General features: G+C 43.3%; 2 protein-coding genes and 1 long non-coding RNA gene across 4 annotated transcripts in view; 1 reads left to right on the top strand and 2 right to left on the bottom strand.

Annotated features, from left to right (window-relative positions):
- st14a (ST14 transmembrane serine protease matriptase a) overlaps nt 1-7,158 on the bottom strand; it is a gene marked incomplete at its 3' end in the record, with an annotated part of 34,542 nt that extends 27,384 nt beyond the window's left edge. Inside the window, exon 1 of the mRNA XM_080771883.1 lies at nt 6,828-7,158. Coding sequence (XP_080628009.1) covers nt 6,828-6,878 — 51 coding nt within the window. The 5' untranslated portion in view covers nt 6,879-7,158. The remainder of the gene's footprint in view (nt 1-6,827) is intronic.
- An 860-nt stretch (nt 7,159-8,018) lies between these two features.
- On the top strand, nt 8,019-9,999 carry LOC308321476. Of its 2 annotated transcripts, none has more exons than XR_013964620.1 (2): nt 8,019-9,061; nt 9,096-9,999. It is a non-coding gene; the product is annotated as an uncharacterized lncRNA (long non-coding RNA). The 2 variants fall into 2 exon arrangements; XR_013964621.1 differs by having other exon boundaries at nt 8,927-9,057.
- Nucleotides 9,561-24,642, bottom strand: part of aplp2 (amyloid beta (A4) precursor-like protein 2) — an 82,349-nt gene continuing 67,267 nt past the window's right edge. The window contains 5 exon segments of the mRNA XM_080772381.1: nt 9,561-10,363; nt 12,420-12,575; nt 14,967-15,044; nt 17,321-17,403; nt 22,939-22,974. Coding sequence (XP_080628507.1) covers nt 10,262-10,363; nt 12,420-12,575; nt 14,967-15,044; nt 17,321-17,403; nt 22,939-22,974 — 455 coding nt within the window. The 3' untranslated portion in view covers nt 9,561-10,261.

A 24,642-nucleotide genomic window follows, 5' to 3' on the forward strand; every position in this document is an offset into this window, starting at 1 on the left:
GGTGGTGACACACTAGCCAACATTTATTTTGCCGTTGTTCTTTTTTTACGTGCATTAAACTAAACTTCCTGTGTTTCACTTTCACTTCCCCAGGTATTTCCAGGTTGTGCCGACTGTGATGAGAATAGAGCTTGTAAAATAGATTATGTAAAGTCATCCAAGTTGCAATAGCAATATTCAATCATGTAAATGTAAAAAGAAAATGTAGCCAATAATGGCATGGCTCTTGAACAGCACAAGCATTCCTCTTCTACAGAACGGTAGCAACTAGGAAGGAACAATCTTTGTTTGTTTGCCTCTAAGGCTCTTTGAGATGCATGCAACTCAAGGGGGCTTATCATTTAAATACAATTTAAATATATATTTGGAGGCAACTCAAATGATCTTTGTTGAAGACAGTATGGAAGGAATGTTTCTCTAACAATGTAGCTTTCGAAAGATAAGTGATAGCAGGGCGGCATACTATACCGTATGTGTGTTTGTATTTTGGGAATGTGCCACAAGGCTTTATATACAGTATATATATATTTGGAGGCAACTCAAATGATCTTTGAAGACAGTATGGAAGGAATGTTTCTCTAACAATGTAGCTTCCGAGAGATAAGTGATAGCAGAGGGGCATACTGTATGTGTTTGTTTTTTTGGGAATGTGCCACAAGGCTTTACTTTCCAGACCTACAGCATTGAAGCTTGATTACATTATCCATATAATAAAATGTTTACATATTTGTTTTATTTTAACCTGTGGTTATGATGGGGCATACCATGGGATACTAAAAATGATAATGGAAAAAACATGGATCAAATTATAAAAAAATAAGGAATTTTAAATCTACAATCCATAAGATGCATGTCTTTCCTGGGTACTAAACACAGATCTCTCCTGTATGGGAGACAATTTGTACTTGTGAGTCAAGACGGCATGCTCGCTTGGTCAGAGGAGACTTTATAGTATCCGTCAAATAGCTGTTAAAAACACAGGGTCTATATTTCTCAATAGAAGACCAGGGAACGCAAATCACGTCTCATCTCTGCTAGCTATACTATTAACTTATAAAGATTGGTAATTTTTTTTGATAAATAACATTCAGGATTCACAGATTTATAGACATCAGGAGACCAAGTAATGCAAGAAAAACAGTAAAGAAATCACACTCGTGAAGTGACGGGCGCTCACTGTATTTATATTGGCGACATTTAGTGCTCTAAAACAAACATTAAACTCCATAGAATTGGCTGGCAAACTATTTACATCATGCAAGTGCTACTGTGCTCTAAACAAATATTAAAGTAAAGTCCATAGACTTGGCTGCCATCTATATTATCTAAACTAATCATTTTAGTAATTGTGTCCTCTTATGGAAACAAAGGTAATGGCTCGCACGCACCGAGACTGCGATTTAGTTTTTATTCTTGCATGATGAATCAAAGACAAACGTTTCGGCTATCCAGCGGCCTTCATCAGTAACACTGATGAAGTAACACTGATGAAGCCTGGATAGCCGAAACGTTTATCTTTAATTCATCTGATCATCCACGAATAAAAACCAAAATGCAGTCTTGGTGTGTGCGACCCGTTGCCTTAATTTACATAATATTATATGAACGGGTAACGCACCATAAGTCAGAGCGAGGTGGTCACAAGAAAAGTTATCTAGTAATTGTGTCCTCAAAATTTGAGGACGGAATTGGTGCCGAAATTGGCGCTGTGACTGGCTGGACGGTGTGTCATTCTGTGCTGTGATTGGCTGAGCATCGCATAACGGGGGCGCCACAGGGGACACCCGTTAAGTGGCAGATAGAGGGTGGAGAGAGAGAGGGGGAGGGGGGGGGCATAATCTTCAAAAGCCATGCAGAGGTCAGGCAAGGAAAGATATACATGTTGCACACTTTGTAGATAAAGTCGACCTGACAGTGAGTGACAATTGCAGCTCTGCAAGTAAACAATGAACACTGTGGAATGACTGACTGTCGTCAATGTTTAGTGATCGTCAAGAATGACCCTCCAAATGAGAAGGGACAGTTTCACTTCCCTTCTCCATCTGTCCATTATGACTGGATTTATTATTACGCAGGGTGCGTTCCACATGACATGACTCACACAGCTGTGTGCTTGTTTGTGAGGTATAACGAGGAGAGCGGGGGAGGGAGAGACGGGGGTAGGGACTAGGGGAAAAAAAGTTTCAGTTCTGACATTTCCTGTCAAACCTGCTGGAGGCAACCCTCTGCTGCTGGTGTAGGCTGCAGGAATCACAACAGGTTTCTGTAGACTCTATCTAGACTGCACGAAACAAACACCCAGCATAGCCACTGCCAGACATTCTGGGCCTCCTTAACCTCTTTTCAACCTGGCGTCCCTTCCCTATTTTGGGCATGTCATTATAGGTGAAGATTGTCAAACACATTTCTGTATACTAGTATACCCAAAAGCTCATTATTGAAACATATACTACTGTTAACAATGTGAAATTATGTGTCGAAAACGGGTCGCACTGAAGAGGCCAGTTTGGGCCCATGTGGTATGAAGGAACCTAACCATTTGGCTAGGGTTATAATTCTTCTTAATTACAGCATTGTGGTTTTATTCAAGTGACACAAGACTGAATGGTTTATTATACAGTCACAAGTCAGTCTCTAAACGTCTGACCTAAGTAGAGGCTGAAGATAATCTCCCGGGTTTCGTTGTAAAAACTGGGTGGAAACATTTAACCATTTAGAACTGGAACACCTGTTCGTCTTTATTCCTTTCAATCCGGGAACACCTATGTATAACATTTCTATACCTGTGTGTGCGTGCGCGCGTGTGTGTGTGTGTGTGTGTGTGTGTGTGTGTGAGGGGGGGGGGGGCGTGTGTGTGTGTGTGTGTGTGTGACGGCGTGGGAGGCCGTGGCCAGGTCCCTTTGAGGCCGGACCCCCTCCAAGGGAGACGGAATGCACTGAGTTCTGTATCTTTCTCAAGGACCCATTTGACAGTTTGGACTGTTTGGTCGGGGACCTGAACCTGTAACCTCTTGAACCTGAACCTGTAACCTCTTGTTTCTGAGGTGGTCACTCTTACGAGGCCATGTCGCATGCCAGCATTTGGATTGATTCATTTAACCCGTGCGTTTTTTGTGGGCTTCACCTCAACTATTAACAAGAAAAGTGTGTGCAGAGGCTGTGTAACAGAGAAGATTGTGTGGACATCTCAATCTCTATTTAGGCCAGGTGCTGGATGTCAGGCATAAGGCAAACATCAAGGAAGAGAAAGAAGAACATCCGCACACTAGTTTCTAGAGCTCCGAGACTTACTTTATTTAGAGGCAACAAATTGCAACGTTTCGACCTACTACGTCCTCATCAGGCAAATCAACTTGGGTGCTGTTCTTTCTCTTCCCAGAGGCTGTTTAAGCCATGAAATGCCACATTTTGTCCATGGGCATTGATGTGAATAGGTTTACAATGTAATGGGTCCCGGGACCCAGGGCTGGTCCCAGGGACATTAATTTTTATGAGTCCTACTTCAACAACGTTAAGAGTACAGACAAAGAGTACAACATTGCATCCTAGGAAACCTGGAGGGTGACATGATTGCGTCCTCTCTCAATTTAATGAGTCTACAGATGCAGGCTGAAGGCTAATTTGCATCACTGCATGGGGTTCATTTTCATTGTCTTATATCACCTTGGACGGAAATATAATGGCTTGAACAAGCTTTCAAATTCAAGTAAATGGTAAATGGTAAATGGTGCATTTATATAGCGCCTTTATCCAAGGCGCTTTACATAGATTGTGCATTACATTCACCCATTCACACACGCATTCATACACCGATTGCGGGCGGAAGCCATGCAAGGTACCAACCAGCACATCGGGAGCAATTTGGGGTTCAGTGTCTTGCCCAAGGACACTTCGACATGTAGACAGGAGGAGCCGGGATTCGAACCGCCGACCCATGGATCATTGGACGACCTGCTCTACCTCTTGAGCCACAGTCGCCCCTGGTAGTATCATCATTCTACCATGAATAGTGTCAGACATTATACGTATGACAATGTGTTTTAATCACATTTTTTACCTTGACTTCTGACCAGTGAATGACTACCAACCTACACTATAATGTCAGACATTGAGTTAAAAAAAGATGCCTTGCGAGTTGATGATGATGCAGTATTTATTCCTCTCTTTTGTTTTTTAGCCAGGTGATTCCCATACCAGCATTGAGATGGTTCTCTCTTTTACAAGGGATCCCTGGCCATGTACTGCAAGTGATCGGGATTTCAACATAAAATACAATAAACCACAAAGACTTTAAAAGTCAGGTTTCAAAAGTAAACTTTTAAAAGCATCCCCCCCCAACCAGGTCTGATATTATGCTCCAGTTTAATGTCTTTCTGGAGCTGAATCCAGGGCCACGATGGAGCATAAAGAAATAACAACCATCATCTGAATGCTGTAGTCATTGCAGAGACACAGTGACATACATACAAATGTACAGACAGAGAGCCCCATTACAGTAGTTTTGCAATCTCTTCACGGCTCAATTTAAACTCCAGCAGTCTGACTTGTAGCAGGGCAGAGTGTCATTATCAGAAGAACTAGTCATTCTGGTGTGTCGTCATCATCTATCTATTAGCACATTAGTGCTGGGCAATTAGCGGAAAATGTATAGACATTTAGAACCCGTCACTGACTTAACCATGCTCATGCCGATTAATCGAGAAGCAGGTTTTTGGGGGATTAATTTTCTCTTCTATATCAAGCAACAAATCAACATGAAAATATGAGTGACCTTTGTGCCTGGACAAGTGAAAGGCAAATGTACTTGTTTGAAGGACAAGCATCTCACAACGTTATTGCCAACAACACTGTCTGCATATTGATACTGCAGTGCACAGGTTGACTCCTCGGCCTCACCAGGCCTGTACTACCGTCTGTGAACAACGATCAATCATTAAGCCATCATTTCCTAACTCAATTACAGCATTTATTGCATGCTGTCTCTTTGTGTACAAATGAAATCCTCAGTGTTGTAATTGAACGCAGAAGACTGTGTTAGTCTGTGTATTACTATTAATGGAACCGGGCCTGTAACTCGAAAGAGAGGACAAATGGTCCATGTGTGTACAGTACACGCTCTTCAGAGTTAAATACCTACCGTACTCCTACTGTATATAGTTTGCCGTCTTTTTGCATGCTCTGACTGCAAGGAGCTGTGGCATATGAAACCATGTCAGTGAGTCAGCACTGATTGTGAGATCTATTTTTATCCCCACACTATGAGAGGGTGTGGACTGTTATTCTTCTCATGACATTGGGAGGATGGACTCTCGAGTCAACATGTCACAACACGGCGGCCGAACCGGAATCCAGGCATTGGCACCTCATTTATAGTTGAATGAACTGAACTCCTATGCAACTATACACTACAGAAACATTGTAGAGTGGATTTGGTGCAGTGGTGGCAGTCCAACGTTTACAATAATGACTAAAGTAGCAATAATGTCAAAAGTTAGGACAATATAGGACCCATCTTAACAGCTACTGTACACATATTTCTTGTGTTATTGTATACACTACACTCAGTACACTGTAGTGTATACAATAAAACAAGAAATATGCACTTGTGTGAGTGAGTGACAGATATAGTATACCCCAATTGATTGATCAAATATGTGTTGTCGTACACCACCCTCATTTATAAATAACTTTAATAACTTTGTTTGTATTATTATCATGCAAGACTATCGTGTTCAAGGATAAAAACAGGATAAAAACAGAGGCAGTAGGCAGTATTGACTACATTAATATACTTTTCAGAGATGTTACCAACACGATGTTACTGATCATAGTAACTGCCAATTAATGATGTGAAGATTAAGCTATAACTACTGATGCACGTTCTTGGATGGTCTGAAATAATTACATGGCAAAGGTTTTGTATTTCTCGGTGATGAAAACCTCCTCTATGTCCCCAAGACCAAACTCTGGACATGGGGTGACATAGCCCTGGTCCAGTGCTTACAGCAGTGAGAGACTCGCTGTAAGCACTGGACCAGGGTTTGGGGGTCGTGACATTTGCCTTTGCTGCCCCAACCCTGTGGAATGCCCACCCTAAGGCACTAAGAGATGCCCCCCACCCTCCAAACCGCCCTCTTCATCATTTCCTTCCCTTGCTAACCTTTTTTTCACTGTCTTTTAATGTTTTTATAGCTTTTAGTGTTTATTTCTAAAGTTGTTTTTATTTGTGTTGTTACCTCTGTAAAGACCCCCCCCCCCATGTAAAGCGTCTTTGGGTACTCAGAAAAGCACTATATATATATATTTGAGATATTATTATTATTATTAAAGTGGACTAGTAGTCCATTTCATTCATCATTAATAGAAAAATGAAACATCTTTAGACAAACCAGTGTTCCAATAATGAGTTTTGTGACAGAGCTGGAGTTAACCTACAAGTACAATGATTGCCAAGGTTTTTGAAGTGAGGTTGGATTGGAAACACTAGCATGTTTTATTCAATAATCTCAAAATGCAGTCTCTGGACCAGGGATAGACCCTAGCAAGTAGCAACCTTATGGGTGAGGGTCTGGAAGTGTAACTCAGAGAATGCACAAATAAATACAATATCCCATCATTTTATAGTAGAGATAAAAATCGTATCAAATCAAATGGGGGAGGGGGTCCCCTAGGGCCTAGTAGTCCATATCAAATTGGGGGTCCTTGAAATTAAAAACTTAAAAAGTTCGAGATGCACACCAGAAAGATCGAGACACAAAAATGGTATTAAAGGATCAATTATAAACGTACATCGAAATCACTCTTAACACAGGCACACAACAACTTACCGATCTGACAGACTTGGGCGTGTATCTCATTCCACTGTCCGTGTAGTCCATCTTGTTAAAGAGTTAAAACAAGTCTCTTGTTGTTATAATGTTTGGAGTGTTTTAAACAACAAGGTGAACCTGTCGTGAGGCCTGGTGTCGTCACACCAGGAACGATCCTCGTTTGTTTGTCACCAATAACAACAAGCCCTGGGTAAAAAAAACTGCAGGTAACAAATCCTTGTGGTTTTACAAACTGCGACCAGAAAAGAATATATATATAAAAACGCTCGTTCTCACACATTTAATCGAGCCGTGTGTCCTCCTGCTCCGTTCCTGTGTGGTCTCACTCACTCAGCCTGAACATAAAAACCTGTTGGAAGTTTTTCCGGGTGCTTGAGGTTTGAGCGGGCGTGTCCAACATGCCTACCTGACGCACCAGGTGCAGTCTGGACGAGATCAGTTTGCCTTGCACACTGCAGATCCGGTCCAGAGCGGATACGGAAAAGCTCCGTTTGTGCTCATGTGTGTGTGTGTGAGCATATTTACCGGATACAGTAGGCGAGCCTCTGGACCGGATCTGAGCACTGAACAGTACACAGAAACCTGCCGGTGACGCGTAAGGAGAGAAGAGGCTGACTGCTGACACTACACTAAATACCATAACATTTAGAGCAGTAGTCAAATGGATTCATTTGAATACTGCTCAAAGACTATACTGTGTGTGAACTGAACTTCAAGCTAAAAACTTCTTATTTATCATCAACCGTGTTATTATTGTGTGTGTGTGTGTGTGTGTGTGTGTGTGTGTGTGTGTGAGTAACTGGCTCTCACATGAGTACACAGTATCTATGACTGAGTATGTTTTTTGGTGAGTCATATGTTGTTTCTGGGATAAATAAGTCACTGTCACTCAGTTTCGGTTAAGAAAGAAGGATCTTACAGGATGCAGCATGTTCATATATGGAGATAATATGGCTCAATATTGAATGCATAATAGAAAGAAAGGCATAGGCTTTTAATTTAATAAAAAGTGAACATATATTATTATATTGTCCTCGGATTATGTATGTTTGTGTGTGGCACACACTATATAGCACACACACAGCACTGTATTGTATACCAACTAAAATAAAATACACAGGACCAGTTTATGGAAGTTGTGAGTTTATTGACATGTCGTCGTCCCCCCCTCCCCCATCCCATCCCCTCCCTAACCATAAATCTGTTTCCATTGGAGTGTCAATCAAATTTGTATCACTAATATGTAGAATATATTAGTTCCCAACCCCCTCCCACAATCAAGCAGGCAATTACAAGGTCGAAGCTGTTTGGGTGCATAGTGAGACAGTCACATACGGAAATACTGTCACAGGAAGAGAGAAATAGAAAACAAGAAAAACAAAACTTAAAAATATATATCATATAATTTCATATAAGAACAATGCACACCACGGGTTGTCCTCTGGAAAAGCCATGATTGCAACATCAACTATACAGGCATACAAAGACATTACTAAGAGAAAGAAAACGCATGATTCTAGAATTCAGTTTTTTACTTGTTTGTGCCATTCTCTACCTGTAAAAATACACAAAGTTTATAGCTTTTAATCAGAAACCAGCTCTCCAAGCCTTCTGTCCTCTGTCTGCTTGCCTACACAGCCCCCAGCTCCCCGCAGTAAGCTCTCACTGGCAAAAAGAAATAACAGGAGTCTTTGGATAAGTGAAGGAAAAAGAAGAAAAAAAAAAGAGAACGAAAAACTTCATACATGAAGATAGCGATTTCCCCACTAATAATATGAAAGTTTTACAATCGGTTAACTCAAACACTTTGTGTCAAACCAATTCAGCAATGGCGGTTTAGTGAACACTGCTATCTCACACGGCTTCATTGGTCTCCCCCCCCCCCATCCCATTGTTCTGTGCCTTCGGACCAGCAAAGCAAACAGTTATTCGTGACGTGTGTAACATGTCCCACTTTTACTGTCAGATTCAGTTCCTGCTCTCCCTGCCAGTTCTGGGGCATTTGTTTTTGCTTCAATTCATTTGTGCAAAAAAAAAGAAAGGTTTCTGGCATACATATTGTTATACCCGTCATTCCTCTCTGCTACTGCTTGTATGGGAGCTTTTCAAGGACAAAAATATGAAAAAGAAACACCTTCCATGATACATTCACCTATGCAACACATGTCAATATGAATAACTTCATTCATTTAATTTGTTTGTTTTATACGTGTGTGTGTGTGTGTGTGTGTGTGTGTGTGTGTGTGTGTGTGTGTGTGTGTGTAGGGGGGGGGGGGAGGGGGAGGTTCTAACATTCGTTTGGATATGGGCTGAAGGTAGGTTCTGTGAGACATAACTGAGCTGGGGGCCTGTTTCTCTTTCCGACAGTATGCCTGCTTGCTTGCTTATTATAAATGCTTAATTTATACTCTGTCGAAAATAGCCAAACCTACGAGCTCACATCACGACACATTGTGAGCTTGTAGATGTGGCACAACACGACCATACTATATAACAAAGTATAAATCAGGCTTTACACAACTTGTGACTGTCGAGCGTAGAACCGCAATCCCCAGGCGCAGCCTCTTCCTTGGAAAAAAGGTGGAATAAAAACATCTACTCTTTATATATATATATATATATTTATATTTAAACTGTATATTATGCATGTCTTTTCGTTTGTTATCATAACAAAGAACGGAAAGTTAAATAATTCATGATTTGTATTTTCTTTTCTTTTTTTCCCCCTCGTTTCTTGTTTCACTATACATTTTTATTGGTACAAAGAACCTTCATAATTATACAAGCCATCTATTGAGAAGAAAAAAGAAAAAAACAAAACAAAAAACACCAATTATTATTTTTTTCTTTAGCTTGTAGAGAAAAAAAAAACAACATCTGAAACTGGACACGCACACAGGAACAGGAAGTGTAGTGTCTGCTATGTAGTCATAGTTGCGATTGAATGATGGTCGTTCAAATACATTTCACTTTAAAGTTTCGCGCCATTCGCTTGCGCACTTGAAACAAATCAAAACATCCGAAGAAATGTCATACACCTTGATCTGATATACCTGTATTCATAATTAGTTTTTTTCTTTTCTTTTTTTTTCCTCTTTTCTTGCTGAATCACATTTTCCTGAAGGCAAAATGTAGATACATCACCTTTAAAAAAAAAAAAAAAAGTAAACACATGATCAAAACAAAAGAGCTCTATCGTACAATAGTAGCAGTAGTAGTAGTAGTAGTAGAAGTAGTAGCATTATTTTTGAGGATTGTTTTTGAAACAAACCGGTAAAATGGAGTGTGGGGATGTAATTCAAATGATTTTGACGATAACAATCGGGGTGTTATTGGTCAGTAGTATGTTCCGCCTCCGTCCGGCGACTCAACGCCGCCCGCCCTCCCCCTCCCTCCCTCCCTCCCTCCGTCCTGTTTCCGGTTAGATCCGGTTAGATCTGCATCTGCTCCAGGTATTTGTAGGTGGGGTTTTCGTATCCGTGGTTCTGCATCTTGTTGAGGTGACGTTCCTCTGGGGTCAGCATGGGGTCAACCTGAATCGCAAAGAATGCAATGGGTCAGGTCAGGACGTACAACGGAACAAAGGATCGACCGGTAGTTTTTCAAAAAGGTCAATTCCGATATTATGGATACTGATTGTTTTAGACTGATATTTTGTGCATAGTTCTTTCCCTAGAGTCCCAGGGTCATGAATATTCGATGGCCCCTGTTCTACAACATGCATTGTGACATTGTAGATCTGCTATTTGGGGCAAAGAGATCTGATGTAAAGTAAATGTATGAAGCATAGGGTTTATGTGGTTAAATGTGACTATTTTCACGCCACAACTCTCAGATTACCCAGGGTTTTGTGGGGAATTCGAATTGGACCAGAGGATTCAGAGAACCAAATATCTGTATTTCTCTATCCATGGGTCAGTGGAGGATGCACAGAATGGTGGGTGTAGCCATTGGCTTCCCTGATTGGCCAAGCAGACCCATCAGTGCTATTGAACACCCTTTGCGTCCGTGCATTGGTTAAAAAAAATGTTTTAATCAAAGGAAAGTATTAAAATGGGCTTTGGACAAAACCTATTAACTCCATTGGACCCTCAAACTGTCTGCTAAAACAAGCTAACTCCACCACTACACCTCTCCCCCTCTCAAGCAAGGAATTGACGATATATAAAGTCACACCACCAACTTTGATGAGGCAGTATTGCTTGGTTTTCAAAATATCCGTTTTTCTTCATTTCTTGAAAAAAAAAAAGAAGACATTTTTCATTTTCTGAAAAATTTACAGGTGGTTTAGGTGGTTTCTTCCCGACAGCAGAGATATGCAAATGCCATCGTCAACACAACGTTAGGGATAGATAGCCATATTTAGTCGATGGGTCTTACTTTGGCGTGTACTGCCCTGGGTACTCTGAGAACTAGAACATTTGCAATTCTGGGAAATTGCAAGTGCGGTTGCTAAGTACAGTATGATGATGATGTATTGATCCACATGAGGGGCAGAATAATACAACTAAAACTTTTTGGGGTTGTTCTATAAACAAAGTCGGGCAACTAGAAATGCACTCTGTCGAGGTGCCAACTTGCGCCTCGCACACATGGCCTCTTGTGCGCAAGAAGAGTGCGCCATGAGGTGGCATCACTAGGAATACTGGTCCCTCATTGGCTGTTAATAATGACGTTTCCAGAGATGCTGGTCCCTGATTGGACTATGGTCTTAAAGATGGAGTGCCGTGAGTTTTGTATTCTTTCCAATTTTCCATGTGTTTTATTAGGTGACTACTTCATTAGACCCCTTGGTGTGGTTATTATGTGCAATGATGTCTTCCCTTTGTATTTAGGGTTTCTTCCTGGAGGCTGAAACCTCGACAGTCAAATGTGCCAATGAAAAAAAACAGTAATAGTATTAGTGACATTATAATATCATCCCCTCCCCTAACCCCTCCCCCTTTATCATACAACAGCTGTGGGTGCGGCTTCAGTTCAGGTGGATCACCACCCATCACCACCCACCAGGCAAACCAGGTATACTTAATGAACTGGTGGGCATGTCCACATAAAAATCACATTTAAAAAAATAGTAAAATACTGTACACTTAAAAAAAAGAAAATCTTCCTCCTTATATAATAATAATACCTGATGATCATGTTTTAGGGTGGAATAAAATCACGGCACTCCATCTTTAAATAAGAGAGGACACCGACATACGGCACATACAGTACATACCCAACCGGTCGCAATACTTGCGTGCTCTGTAATTATTAGAGTCTGGTTGCCCTATGTTATATTATCGGTAATGCATAAACGGCTCAGTTAATGCATCGTTCCCGATTAGGGTACTCTAACAACGGGTTACAGTGAGTAGTACCCTGACAGTGGGCACAACGGGTATTGAATAACCGGGTGGGGGGCATCCATTCGCGACTTGCATCGGATCCCGACCTGTGTGGTCCCCGAGTAGTTCAATATCAGTGAGGGCTAAGTCACTAATGTTGCTCTGGAGAGGGAAGTCTGGAGCACTCTGGTGGTGGAGCTCTTGCCCCCGCGACCCGACTACGGATAAGCGGTTGAAGATGGAAGATGGATGGCTTTACCTCCACGATGCCGTGACTGATGGTCCCGTAGTGCCGCTTCCTCAGCAGAACCAGGCTGATCACGATCACGGTCGCTATGGCCACAGCGATCACCAGCAGGCCGATGAGGGCGCTGCTCCCGAAGCTGAAGTCCTCTCCCAGGGGACGGTAAGACTCCTGATAATAGGGGGGCAGGACGGGCGCCGAGACGGAGAGACACGAGACAAATTCATTATTATATTAGCCACGTTCGGTAAGTACAGTGAGTTATGGTCAAGTAAGGTTAAGCATTGGGCAAAGAAATTAATGATAGATTAACAGGACTCTTAAAATCCTTACCTAATTTATATAGGCCTACTTAGTTCATTTATGAATTTGTGATTCTTCAGATTCGTTCCGATTGTTGAATAAATTAATTACGTTATTATTCCCCCCCCCCCCCGTAAAATATAAATTTAGCTCAATCTTGTAACTGTATTACCATAATACAAAAAATACAACCTTTCCAGTGACCTTACCAATAATGTTTCAAAGACAAACTGGTTGGTTTTCAGGGCAAAATGACTCATTCCCTCTCGCGTTCCTCCGCTGGTGCATGTCACTTTGATTGTGTCTCATCGTGTGGATAATGATAATCCCACCCCCCCCTTTTTTAAGGTTAACCTTCTGGTTAAGGAGATTAAAAACAGAATGATAATGTCACTGGAAACGGGGGCGTCAATGTCCATGCTTAGACAAAGACAAAACACAGTATGTTGCATTTGCGTTCCTCCATACGGTGCTGGTCCAATTATGTATGCATGTTTTCACTCCTATACCAAACACTAGGGATGTCCCGATAGTACGCTTAGTTTTCGTCTCGTGTTGTGTTTATAGCTATCTAGCTATAATTTATATCTCGCGTTGTGTTTATAGCACTCAAATGTGCACTTGCAGTTGGGGCAGCTCGAAAGAAAAGTCCACATGCCCCAAACATTTTATTTACCTGCCATACCGTCAACCCCCGACACAGGGGGTCGGATCGGTGGTTACTAGACTGGCATATTCGCCGATACCGATATGACCCCGATATGACAAATAAGGGCCAATAGCGATACAGTATCGGGACATCTCTATACCAAACACTAAACCCAGACGATCGCTCTCTCTCTCTCCCCCTCTCTCACACACAGTTTATAAATGGTTAAATCAGCTGTTGTGTAGCATAAAAACCTGCGTACACAAAGCCCTCCATGTTGCACGGAGGAGGAGGAGGAGGAGGATTTTAAAATCAATGTGTCTCTGACTACCTGGTTCCTGGGGGGACCCAGAGTACTGCTGTGTCTCTATGGGGACCCAGAGTATACTGCTGTGTCTCTATGGGGACCCAGAGTATACTGCTGTGTCTCTATGGGGACCCAGAGTACTGCTGTGTCTCTGACTACCTGGGTCCTATGGGGGGACCCAGAGTACTGCTGTGTCTCTGACTACCTGGGTCCTGGGGGGACCCAGAGTACTGCTGTGTCTCTATGGGGACCCAGAGTACTGCTGTGTATCTATAGGGACCCAGAGTACTGCTGTGTCTCTATGGGGACCCAGAGTATACTGCTGTGTCTCTGACTACCTGGGTCCTGGGGAGACCCAGAGTACTGCTGTGTCTCTATAGGGACCCAGAGTACTGCTGTGTCTCTATGGGGAGCCAGAGTACTGCTGTGTCTCTATGGGGAGCCAGAGTACTGCTGTGTCTCTATGGGGACCCAGAGTATACTGCTGTGTCTCTGACTACCTTGGTCCTGGGGGGACCCTTAGAGTACCGCTGGGTTTTCATTGTAGCTAGTCAAAACCAAAAGACTCATTCAGACCTGGCTGGGACACAACACAACAGGGTAATGTAATTAACCAGCTGTTTAAATAATGAACTGGCAGTACTCTGGGCAAGTCCATGACCAGATAATTGGTTAACAAGCCAATTCAGATTCGTTCGACTACACATCATATAAAAAAGGGACCTCGCCGGGGGATGAGAGAGGATCTGAAAGACGTGGCGAGTGACCCGAGTTCAGACCATGCATTCGTGTCTAGAGACAGAGTGGAGGTCTGTTTGTGTACAGTACGAACCACAGGCACCTATAATATACAGTACATTACCTCCTCAATGTAATGTGGTACAGTACATATGACACAGAACTAATCATATGTAGAAACAGTCGGCGAGTGGGAGGGGAACTTCTCACACATAAACCGAGCGAGCTCAGTTTTGCGTGGATCATCTGTGTCCATCATACGGACTTGGAGGAGGGGGGACGGGAGGGGGGGACTTCATGTGTACATTCGGATAACATCCACATACAAACATGCATCCATGCAGGAACAACAACCCAACTCAACATAAGGGGAGAGAGCCTGGATGTAAAACGTGTGTGTCGCCGGTGGGATACCGTGGTGCGGCGCTGCTTCTTTGTGCTGTTGTTTTTTTTAGCACACTGCGTTACTTCACTCGCGTCTCCCCCCTCCCTCCCTCCCTCCCTCCCTCACAAATACTGACTACTGCAGTTCCCCTTTGAGTCCTTTGGAGGGCGCTGTACTCACCAGCTCATCATCATGCATAACGCTGACTCTCTCTGCACTGTAAAGCACTTCTTTAACATCCAGAGACTCATCAATCACCTGTCGACACAGACAGGGGAGCCCAGGTTATATTACCGACTGCAATGTTTGAGAGACGGTGTGTGTGTGTGTGTGTGTGTGTGTGTGTGTGTGTGTGTGTGTGTGTGTGTGTGTGTGACAGAGAGAGAGAGGGAGTGGGAGTGAGAGAAAGGCTGTGTGTATTTCTGTGTGAGAGAAGGGAGAGAGAGAGAGAGAGAGAGAGAGAGAGTGGACACAGACAGACAAGACGGGCGATCGATACGAGGAGGAGAGGAGCACGAGACAGTCGATAAAGGCAGATCATTAGATAGAGAGAGAGAGAGAATGAGATTGTGTGCTAAACGTGAACCGTTCAGGGTTATCTGTGTTGGACTAATGATGCACTTGAAGCTGCATGTCCACTACTGTACGTGTTGTAAAGGGAAGGAGGGTTTGCAAGCATCAACAGCAAACTCTACCTCTTTTCTAGAGAGAGACACACACACACACACACACACACACACACACACACACACAGTTGTATTTCTTAAACACTTAGCTCTGGTCTAGGGAAGCACTGTGAGAGTGTTTGCGGGTGCGCGTCTATCCGGCACAAAAGCAGGGTAGTGCTAGACTATAGAGAGACGGAGCAGTCCCAGATGGTTTCACTCAGGGCTAAACGATCAAACTGTGGCGCGTGACATGAAAAGGGTAATGGCGGTTTTATGGCGTTGGTGGTGCAAAAAAACGGTAAAACACTGTTGCAAGGAGATGTACAGTATATAGAGCAGCTGCGGGAGTATACATACAGCAGCTGCATGTCAATCTGCAAGGGCAGTGACGTTCTGTGATTATTTGCCATAAATCGTATTAAAACTATATTATCATTTTCGGCCAAATACGACGAGACTGGCGCGTCATGCTATAGGTCAGGAGGTAACGAGGCGTATGTCTAAGCTATATGTCCCTGTCTTCAATACTATATTAGGTCCCATAGAGGCAGGCCTGTGCCATTGTGAAAAATCAATAATGGATATAATACAGTATGTCCAAGCTTTACTTTTAAGATGAATGCGAAAATGTGTACAGTCAGTCAATGGGGAAATGCGCATAAAAGCTGTAAGTGGGTTAGGTTTGTGCACGGCGAGGAACCTGCCGTTTTAACCAAAAATACCCCGACGTCAGCCTCGCATAAGGTCGTACTGTACATAAGGTCGTACTGTACATAAGGTCGTACTGTACATAAGGTCGTACTGTACATAAGGTCGTGCTGACAAAACTCAAGATTGCTCCGTCCGTTTACTTGTTTGCATTCAAACAAAACAAAAGAGGCTTCAAAATATCACACACTGACAAATGACAGCTCACAATGCACTGAATGCAGTGTCTTAGCATGCAAAAATGTCATGCAACATTCGCCACTAGCCAAGCAGGAGTTTTGTTTTTAAATATGTGAGGACAGTGAGGTTAGTATTTCTGGCAAAGAAAAGGTTTATGTGATGACTGCGTGACACAATTTGTGAACATAAAAGCTTGATGAGGAGTTTGTTGGCAGAGGCTAGGCCGGGGAAGCAGACACACACATACAAATAGCAACAATAGCAAAGTGTGCGTTAGCTGTAACTATGACAGCCACTGGAATAAGCAGAATCATTAAAAGCGCGGAACTGAAAGAGAGCTGCGTGAGAGCACAAGGGGGAGTGTCTTACTGTCTTCATTACTGTACATAAGTAGACATGGATTAAATTTGCTTAGTACCGTATCTGCCTGTACCGGTTATAGGTACTACAGTTGACACCTAAAAAGACGCCAGGACAGCTGCTGAATTCTTACAGCGAAAACCCTTAATTGTAAGTTAACACTTCAAAGGACGGTATATCTGCTTTCACACAGCTGCTCATTAGTTCTCGGATGTCAATTAACCCATTCTGAACGGGAACCCATTTTGGTGTTAGCATCATGTTATGCTTTAGCTATTGAAAAACAGCAGATCTACAAGCTCATAGCGCGCCACCGAGTGGCGCGCTACGAGCTTGTAGGTCTGCTATTTTTTGAAAAATCGAAGAACGACTGACATTTTTAGAATCTGATCTCAGGTCAGAATGGGTTAATCGGACCAGTGTGTGTCCAGTGGAAAACCTCGTATGAATCTGATCTCAGGTCAGAATGGGTTAAAAGGCCAATTTATACTTAGCCGTGGCTACAGCGGGGAGCTCGCCGACAAGAAACGGGTCTTGTTGGCGAGCGGCACCACCGCCGGGGCCAAGGATTGTGTTTATGGAGGGTGGAGAAATAACGACTTGGAAGGAACCCCTTACCACATTGTTGCTGATCTTGGTTTTGCTGTTGATTATCCTCTCCTCGGCACCGATGAGTCCGTCCAGCCCAGACATGGCGGAACCTGCAGAAGGGGGGGACAACGGGGGAGCGGCGTGAGTAGAACGGTGGAGCGGATGGAACGAGGAGCAGAGTAAAAGGCTGAAGGATCTCAAAAACCCAACACGGTGTTGTTCTGCGACCGTCACTCACGGACAGCTCACTTGTGGTGGAAACAATGACAGCCCCTTTTTCCTCCCGATTCATTCAGCACAGTGTAAGCACTGTAGTAACTCGCACAGTAAAGCCCCATTGTTCATATAACAACTTAAATCCTGAGCGTATCTATTCTGGGGGACAAGCAGTCGTGAAGATACAGTAGATAAGAATATCTACGGGCTTGTGGATCAGCCATTTGTGAAGATATGTAGCGTAGAGCAAAAACAGCAGGGGACCTAGTATTGAGGTACTCTAGTCTAGTCAACCGAGTGTATTAGTGGTTGACTCTGAAGTGTGTACAAATGGGACCAGATGGACTGTTACTGGTCCATTTGGTTCCATTTTGTACACTCTTCAGAGTTAAATTGACACTTAAAAGGACAACGTTTAGTTTTTCTCAAACACGGTTCATGTTTTAGGTTATTAGAGAAAGTAAAAACATTCATTTTAGAGATTTTTGTGATTTGTTTTTTTTACATTGGGCAAGGGCATTCGAGCAAGTGGCTAAATATGTAGACTTTATTATTTTTTTTCTGAAGATTTCACACCGATTTCTTTATTAATATTTATTATAGTCCTACTAGACCCTAGGAAATTACATCTGGCCACAAAAGATCACGGGATCTATTGAATGTGAAGGGCTCCCACACTGTGTACTTCAAATTCAACAGATCCTGTGATCTTTTGTGGCCCTCGAGACTCATCTTAAGATGTAAACATCCAGTTAAACAGGCCCAAAATCCTCCTCATGTGGGGATAAGGAGTTTTGCACTTCATATCTCTTCATATTTGCTCCCGTTTGCTGAGCTGTGCTGACAGAACCTCATCCATAAATAATTCCATTCCGCCGCCATAAGCCCTTCTAATACAGATGTAAAAAAAAAAGACAGTATAGATCATGTCGACCTGCATAACTGATTCGGCCCCAGAAGAAGAAGAACTGGGCCAGGGTGTCAAATATGCATGCTTTAACCCATTCTGAACGGGAACCCGTTTTGGTGTTGGCATCATGTTATGCTTTAGCTATTGAAAAATAGCAGATCTACAAGCTCATAGCGCGCCACCGAGTGGCGCGCTACGAGCTTGTAGGTCTGCTATTTTTGAAAAATCGAAGAACGACTGACATTTTTTAGAATCTGATCTCAGGTCAGAATGGGTTAATCAGACCAGTGTGTGTCCAGTGGAAACCTCGTATGAATCTGATCTCAGGTCAGAATGGGTTAATAAAAAGGACAGTATCTAAAAATACACGCCAGATATGCCATGAATACATTAGAGGAGGTGAGAGCGAGCGAGCGAGCGAGCGAGAGAGAGAGGAGGAGAAGCAGTCAGGGCAGCCTAAATGATGGATGGGGGGAAGATGGCGTCTGCTGCTGCTAGGCTCAGCTGATCTCTCCTGTGACAAGACGAGGAGGACAATCGCTGCCATTGGATTTAGTTCGAGAACAATGGCACGATGTGTGTTTATGGGTTATCGGTCGTCCAGAGCTGATGTCACCCCACTGTCACTTTCTGCCATGAGGGCTTATCAAACACGACTAGTGTTTTTTGCAACCAGCCATTATTCTCAACCGCCTTCATTTCAAGGACCACAGTTTAACCCATTCTGACCTGAGATCAGATTCATACGAGGTTTCCACTGGACACACACTGGTCTGATTATAACCCATTCTGACCTGAGATCAGATTCTAAAAAATGTCAGTCGTTCTTCGATTTTTCAAAAATAGCAGACCTACAAGCTCGTAGCGCGCCACTCGGTGGCGCGCTATGAGCTTGTAGATCTGCTATTTTTCAATAGCTAAAGCATAACATGATGCCAACACCAAAACGGGTTCCCGTTCAGAATGGGTTAATACGGATCAGGGCCATGGACCCACATTTGATGTGATTTGTTTTTTTTACTCTGGGGGAGACCCCCCCTCCCCTCCCCTCCCCTCCCCTCCCCCCAACCTACACTGTGTATAGAATCCTCAGTGTTGACCATTTAACTCTTGAGAGTGATCATACAACTGTAACCAAATGGACCTGTAAATGCTGCGTTCACACTGAGCAGCTACAAAAAGATACGGCGGTGTCTGTCGCCGAGTTGCTGTTGAAATGTTGCAATAAACGTGCAAAACATTGGCTGACCGAAATAATTATTTACAAGTATATCACAAGCACAAATTGTGTGAAGAAAGAATGAGGTATGAGTGAAAATGGGTTAAACAACTCTTGGGTCATTCTGTAGCTGCAGTGGAAACCAGCTCAACTTGTATTGCACCGTGGATGGTTTTTAGCAGCTACAAATGTCTGGTGTTATTATTTTTGAGTGGTGCAACCACTCCAAGGAACAGCAATGTCCGTGTTCACCTACTGTATGTACAGTCTGTATGTGGCCATGAGCACCAGTATATGACTATTAGTACCAGCAGGGGCGCCGTTTGCCAGAAACGGAGAGATAGTATTAGTGCTGCACCGTTGCCTGCTAATGAGAGAGAGAGAGAGAGAGAGAGAGGAGAGGGGATGGAGAGAGAGGGGAGTTGCAACACTCAGTTCACACGGGTGTGATTTTTTTCATCCTCATGTTGCTGTCTTCCACTGAAAATGAATGGACCTGTAGCTTTGTAGCTGCCAGTGTGAACGCAGCGTGAGGGTCTATTTGGTTCCGTTCGCACACTCCTGGATTTATCATGGACCCGTAAAGGTTCCATTTGCTTCCAGAACCTGGGGACCCCCGGCCTGCATTCTCACGACACATAGTACCGTAAGTACACGACAACAGCACAAACACACAGACGTTAGCAGAACGGGTTCGTAACACACAGAGCGCCGGAGGAGGAGGAGGAGGGAGTCAAAGTTCAAAAAGGGAGCGCGTCTATTCCTCACTAAAACGCCTATATAGGTACATGTCATTGTGATTAATCGTTAGCGGAGGTTTTGTCACAATGAGCATGATGAGCAACGATTGCTGGAATTAGGTTGAAACCCGGGATCAGGCTAAAAGGTTTGACAACAGCATCTGTGTGTGTCGCCGGACAAATTGAAGCAATTTAGACTTGGCTGTGGGGTGAGAAGAATCACCGTGTATCAAGACGGGCCAGTTAATCATACTAAAAGAGCCTTTTGGGGAGAGAGAGAAAAAAGGGACCTTCGAGGTGAGTGTGTGTGTGTGTGTGTGTGTGTGTGTGTGTGTGTGTGTGTGTGTGTGTGTGTGTGTGTGTGTGTGTGTGTGTGTGTGTGTGTGGTGTGTGTGTGTATTACTATACCAAATATCCCCACAACTAGAGTAGAATTTGAGAAATCATATTGTAAAGCACCATTTTCCTGGTGGACAAGTTAAATTGTTATCATATCATTTATCAAAGTTAAATTGTTATCATAGTTAAAGATTTGTAGCGCAAGCCAAAGGTCCTTATACACAGGATTGTTAATTTCATGCGATTAACTCACATTAATCTGAACTTCTGTTTGTAGTACATTTAGTTTAGTACATACACACAAATCACCGATATCACATGAATATAGCAATAAAGAAATGTAATTACTTTTCAAAACGAGGTTGTTTTTTTCACCACGATTAAAGCATCGACCCATATTATTGAACGAGACGTCACCAAATTATTCGCCGACATATTTTTCGGATAGTTCATTCGTCATGCTCCCAGTCCGTGGCTTATACAGCTAGGAGAAGATTCAGGATAGTGACCTCATTAGATATAGGAAAGTATAATTAGCTGCTCTACATGCATACAACATGTCGCACAGTGACGCATTATCGGCTTGTAGATCGGCGTGCAACTAAATCGACACTGAATAGTATAACTCTAGGCTTTGGAGTGGGTGGGTTAAGAATGGCACTGATAGAATTGTCATGGTAAGAATGTTGATGTCGTCATCAGTATAGTATTAACCCATTTTGGGGGCGGGAACATAAACATTATGTTATAATTTAGCTATTGAAAAAATAGCAGATCTACAAGCTCATAGCGCGCCACCGAGCGGCGCGCTACGAGCTTGTAGGTCTGCCTTTTTTTTTTTATCGTAAAAATGTGGCGCAGAGCTTTGAATATATATTCTTTCAAAGAGAATGTTTTTAACTCAGGTCTAAATGGGTTAAATACACACGTTTGTGTGTGTGTGTGTGTGTGTGTGTGTGTGTGTGTGTGTGCGTGTGTGCGTGTGTGTGTGTGGGGATGGGAGGGTGACACATCCACTGAGGGCGTGATGACGGGGACAGCAGCGTGAGTGGAAAGTCTCTCCAGGAGGGGGCGATGATGACTGTGACCTTGTGTCTCTGCCACGACATGAAGGCTGATTCAAACTGCATCGATCGACCCGTGTCGTACGGCGAGAAACATTACACGCAATTTCAAAAGCGAACAGTGGCAAAACGTTTTACGGCGTGGCGCTCTCTCTGGGGGGCAGAGCCGTCTAGGAGCGAGTCAGCCTTTCTAATTGTCTTGGATCAGTTGAAAACACGTCTTTACTCTTGATGCTTAAATAAGAAAGCCTTGAGAAGCACTGTCAAGCGAGCTTCCCACAAGTTCCCAGTAGTCCCAAGTGGCAGTACGGCAGCCTGGGAATGTTTCTGGGCATGATGAGTCAATTAATATGGCCACCCAGGAACGCATGATAAAGAGAATAGATGACGGCAAAGATGGCTGGATAAATAAAACAAAACAAACAAACAAACAAACAAGCGAGCTGCAAAAGACCCAGACGGCACAGAGAGGAACAGAACAGAACAGAACAGAACAGAACAGAACAGAACAGAACAGAACAGAACAGAACAGAACAGAACAGAACAGAACAGAGGGGTTTAACAGTTAATGGAACTACCAATTGATTTAGAAGAAAAGTGCCATTTTTGCGTGACACCGTTGTAACGAAGAACTATAAATGGGCTTAAGTGGTTAATCAGACTTAAACAATTAAGAGATTTTCTTCCAGTCGATTGCTTGATATATACAAATTTAAACAGGAACATCAAAAACGCGCTTCTTGATTATTCGATTAAATCGCAAATCGATAGCATAATCGCCGATAAAATAATGTATAGGTGCAGCCCTAAAATATAACCGAATAGGAGGAGAAACAGAACAGAACAGAACAGAACAGAACACAACAGAACAGAACAGAACAGAACAGAACAGAACAGAACAGAACAGAACAGAACAGAACAGAACAGAACACAACAGGAGAGAAGTGCAACGGAACAGATGGAGGCCTCAAGGATGGAGGCTGGGAGGAGAGAGGTGTGCGTGTGTGCGTGTGTGTGTGTGTGTGTGTGTGTGTGTGTGTGTGTGTGTGTGTGTGTGTGTGTGTGTGTGTGTGTGTGTGTGTGTGTGTGTGGAGGGGGGCGGGGGGGGGGGGGGAGCAAGAACAAAACATAAAAGAGAGGGAGCACAGGGCACCAACCTTTCTTGAAGGCACGTGGGGAGTCTGATAGATCGCCTTGGCGTTGGGAAATGAGCAAAACAAAATAATAAAATAAAATAAAAAGACAACGAACGGAAAAGAGGGAAGGAGAAAAAAGAGAGAAAACAAGGATTACCATGCTGTGTTAATTGGACCACCCCCCCAAGCACCCCCCCTCCCATGCGGCGAGTGAATCCAGAATCAATCAGAGGGGCAAGAAGAGCTCAAATCAAAGGACGTATACTGCTCCGACACTGGCCGCAACCCAACATACATTTTGTGTTCATTCGTGACTTTAACCCATTCTGAACGGGAACCCATTTTGGTGTTAGCATCATGTTATGCTTTAGCTATTGAAAAATAGCAGATCTACAAGCTCATAGCGCGCCACCGAGTGGCGCGCTACGAGCTTGTAGGTCTGCTATTTTTGAAAAATCGAAGAACGACTGACATTTTTAGAATCTGATCTCAGGTCAGAATGGGTTAATCAGACCGGTGTGTGTCCCAGTGGAAACCTCGTACGAATCTGATCTCAGGTCAGAATGGGTTAAATGATTTGCCTCCCTTTCTGCAGACTATGTTCCCAAACCCTCGCTGAAAAGGTTCAGTGCCTTTTCTTTGTTGTTGTTGCAGCAGCAGCGATGACATTTAACAATAAGCAAAGCGAGTGGGACGCATTTTTTTTATTTCTTTAAAAGGTTTCAGATCAAGGGGTCTGGAGGCTTTGAGAGAGTTTATCCGAGTTGCACTAGTAGCGTGCTGGGCCGCCCGGCACTAGGGAATGGGTGCAGTCTCTCTACCGATAAGCCCAAAGCCGCCGCAGGGGAGCGGCGCCGGTATCTCTCTGATAAGCCCAAATCCATGGCTGCTCCGCACGCAGCACACAATGTTCTGCACGCCTCCGGTACAGTACAGTACAGTACAGCAGCTTGGGTTTAAATCAGTAACATTCTGCTACAACGCGGTGTGGCATGTGTTTTTTGTAGTATGAGTATGGTCACCGTTCTCGTTCACATCTGCTCATACCGCGTTGCACGCCAATGCGCTCAAAGCCATTATGCTCACAGAGGCCATTTTCTCTCTCTCCTACTGTAATCACATTTCGGGAACGTGATGTGAGGCAAGTTGGAAGCGTCCTTCCTTGGCAACAAGACGACATCATTTTAACCCATTCTGAACGGGAACCCATTTTGGTGTTAGCATCATGTTATGCTTTAGCTATTGAAAAATAGCAGATCTACAAGCTCATAGCGCGCCACCGAGTGGCGCGCTACGAGCTTGTAGGTCTGCTATTTTTTGAAAAATCGAAGAGCGACTGACATTTTTAGAATCTGATCTCAGGTCAGAATGGGTTCATCAGACCAGTGTGTGTCCAGTGGAAACCTCGTATGAATCTGATCTCAGGTCAGAATGGGTTAAGGCCAGCACCTTGTAGATCTAGCGGACGTATACATGCCCCACCATGTGTTGCATTGTAGATGAGCTGTGAGCTTATAGATCCACAATTTCCGGATCTATTTTTAAGCACATCATATTAGGGGATAAATACATTTAAGCATTCGTTTCCCCAGAGTTCTCCAATAGAATTAAGAATATAAACTATTTGTGTTCATCCAGATAATCTCCACATTACCAGCATACACAATTAAATAATCGGTGAAATAAAACCGCTTCTAATGAACAGGTATAATTTATGCCGTAGCA

The sequence above is a fragment of the Protomyctophum bolini genome (assembly GCF_963924005.1).
Source record: "Protomyctophum bolini genome assembly, chromosome: 9".
Taxonomy (NCBI): domain Eukaryota; kingdom Metazoa; phylum Chordata; class Actinopteri; order Myctophiformes; family Myctophidae; genus Protomyctophum; species Protomyctophum bolini.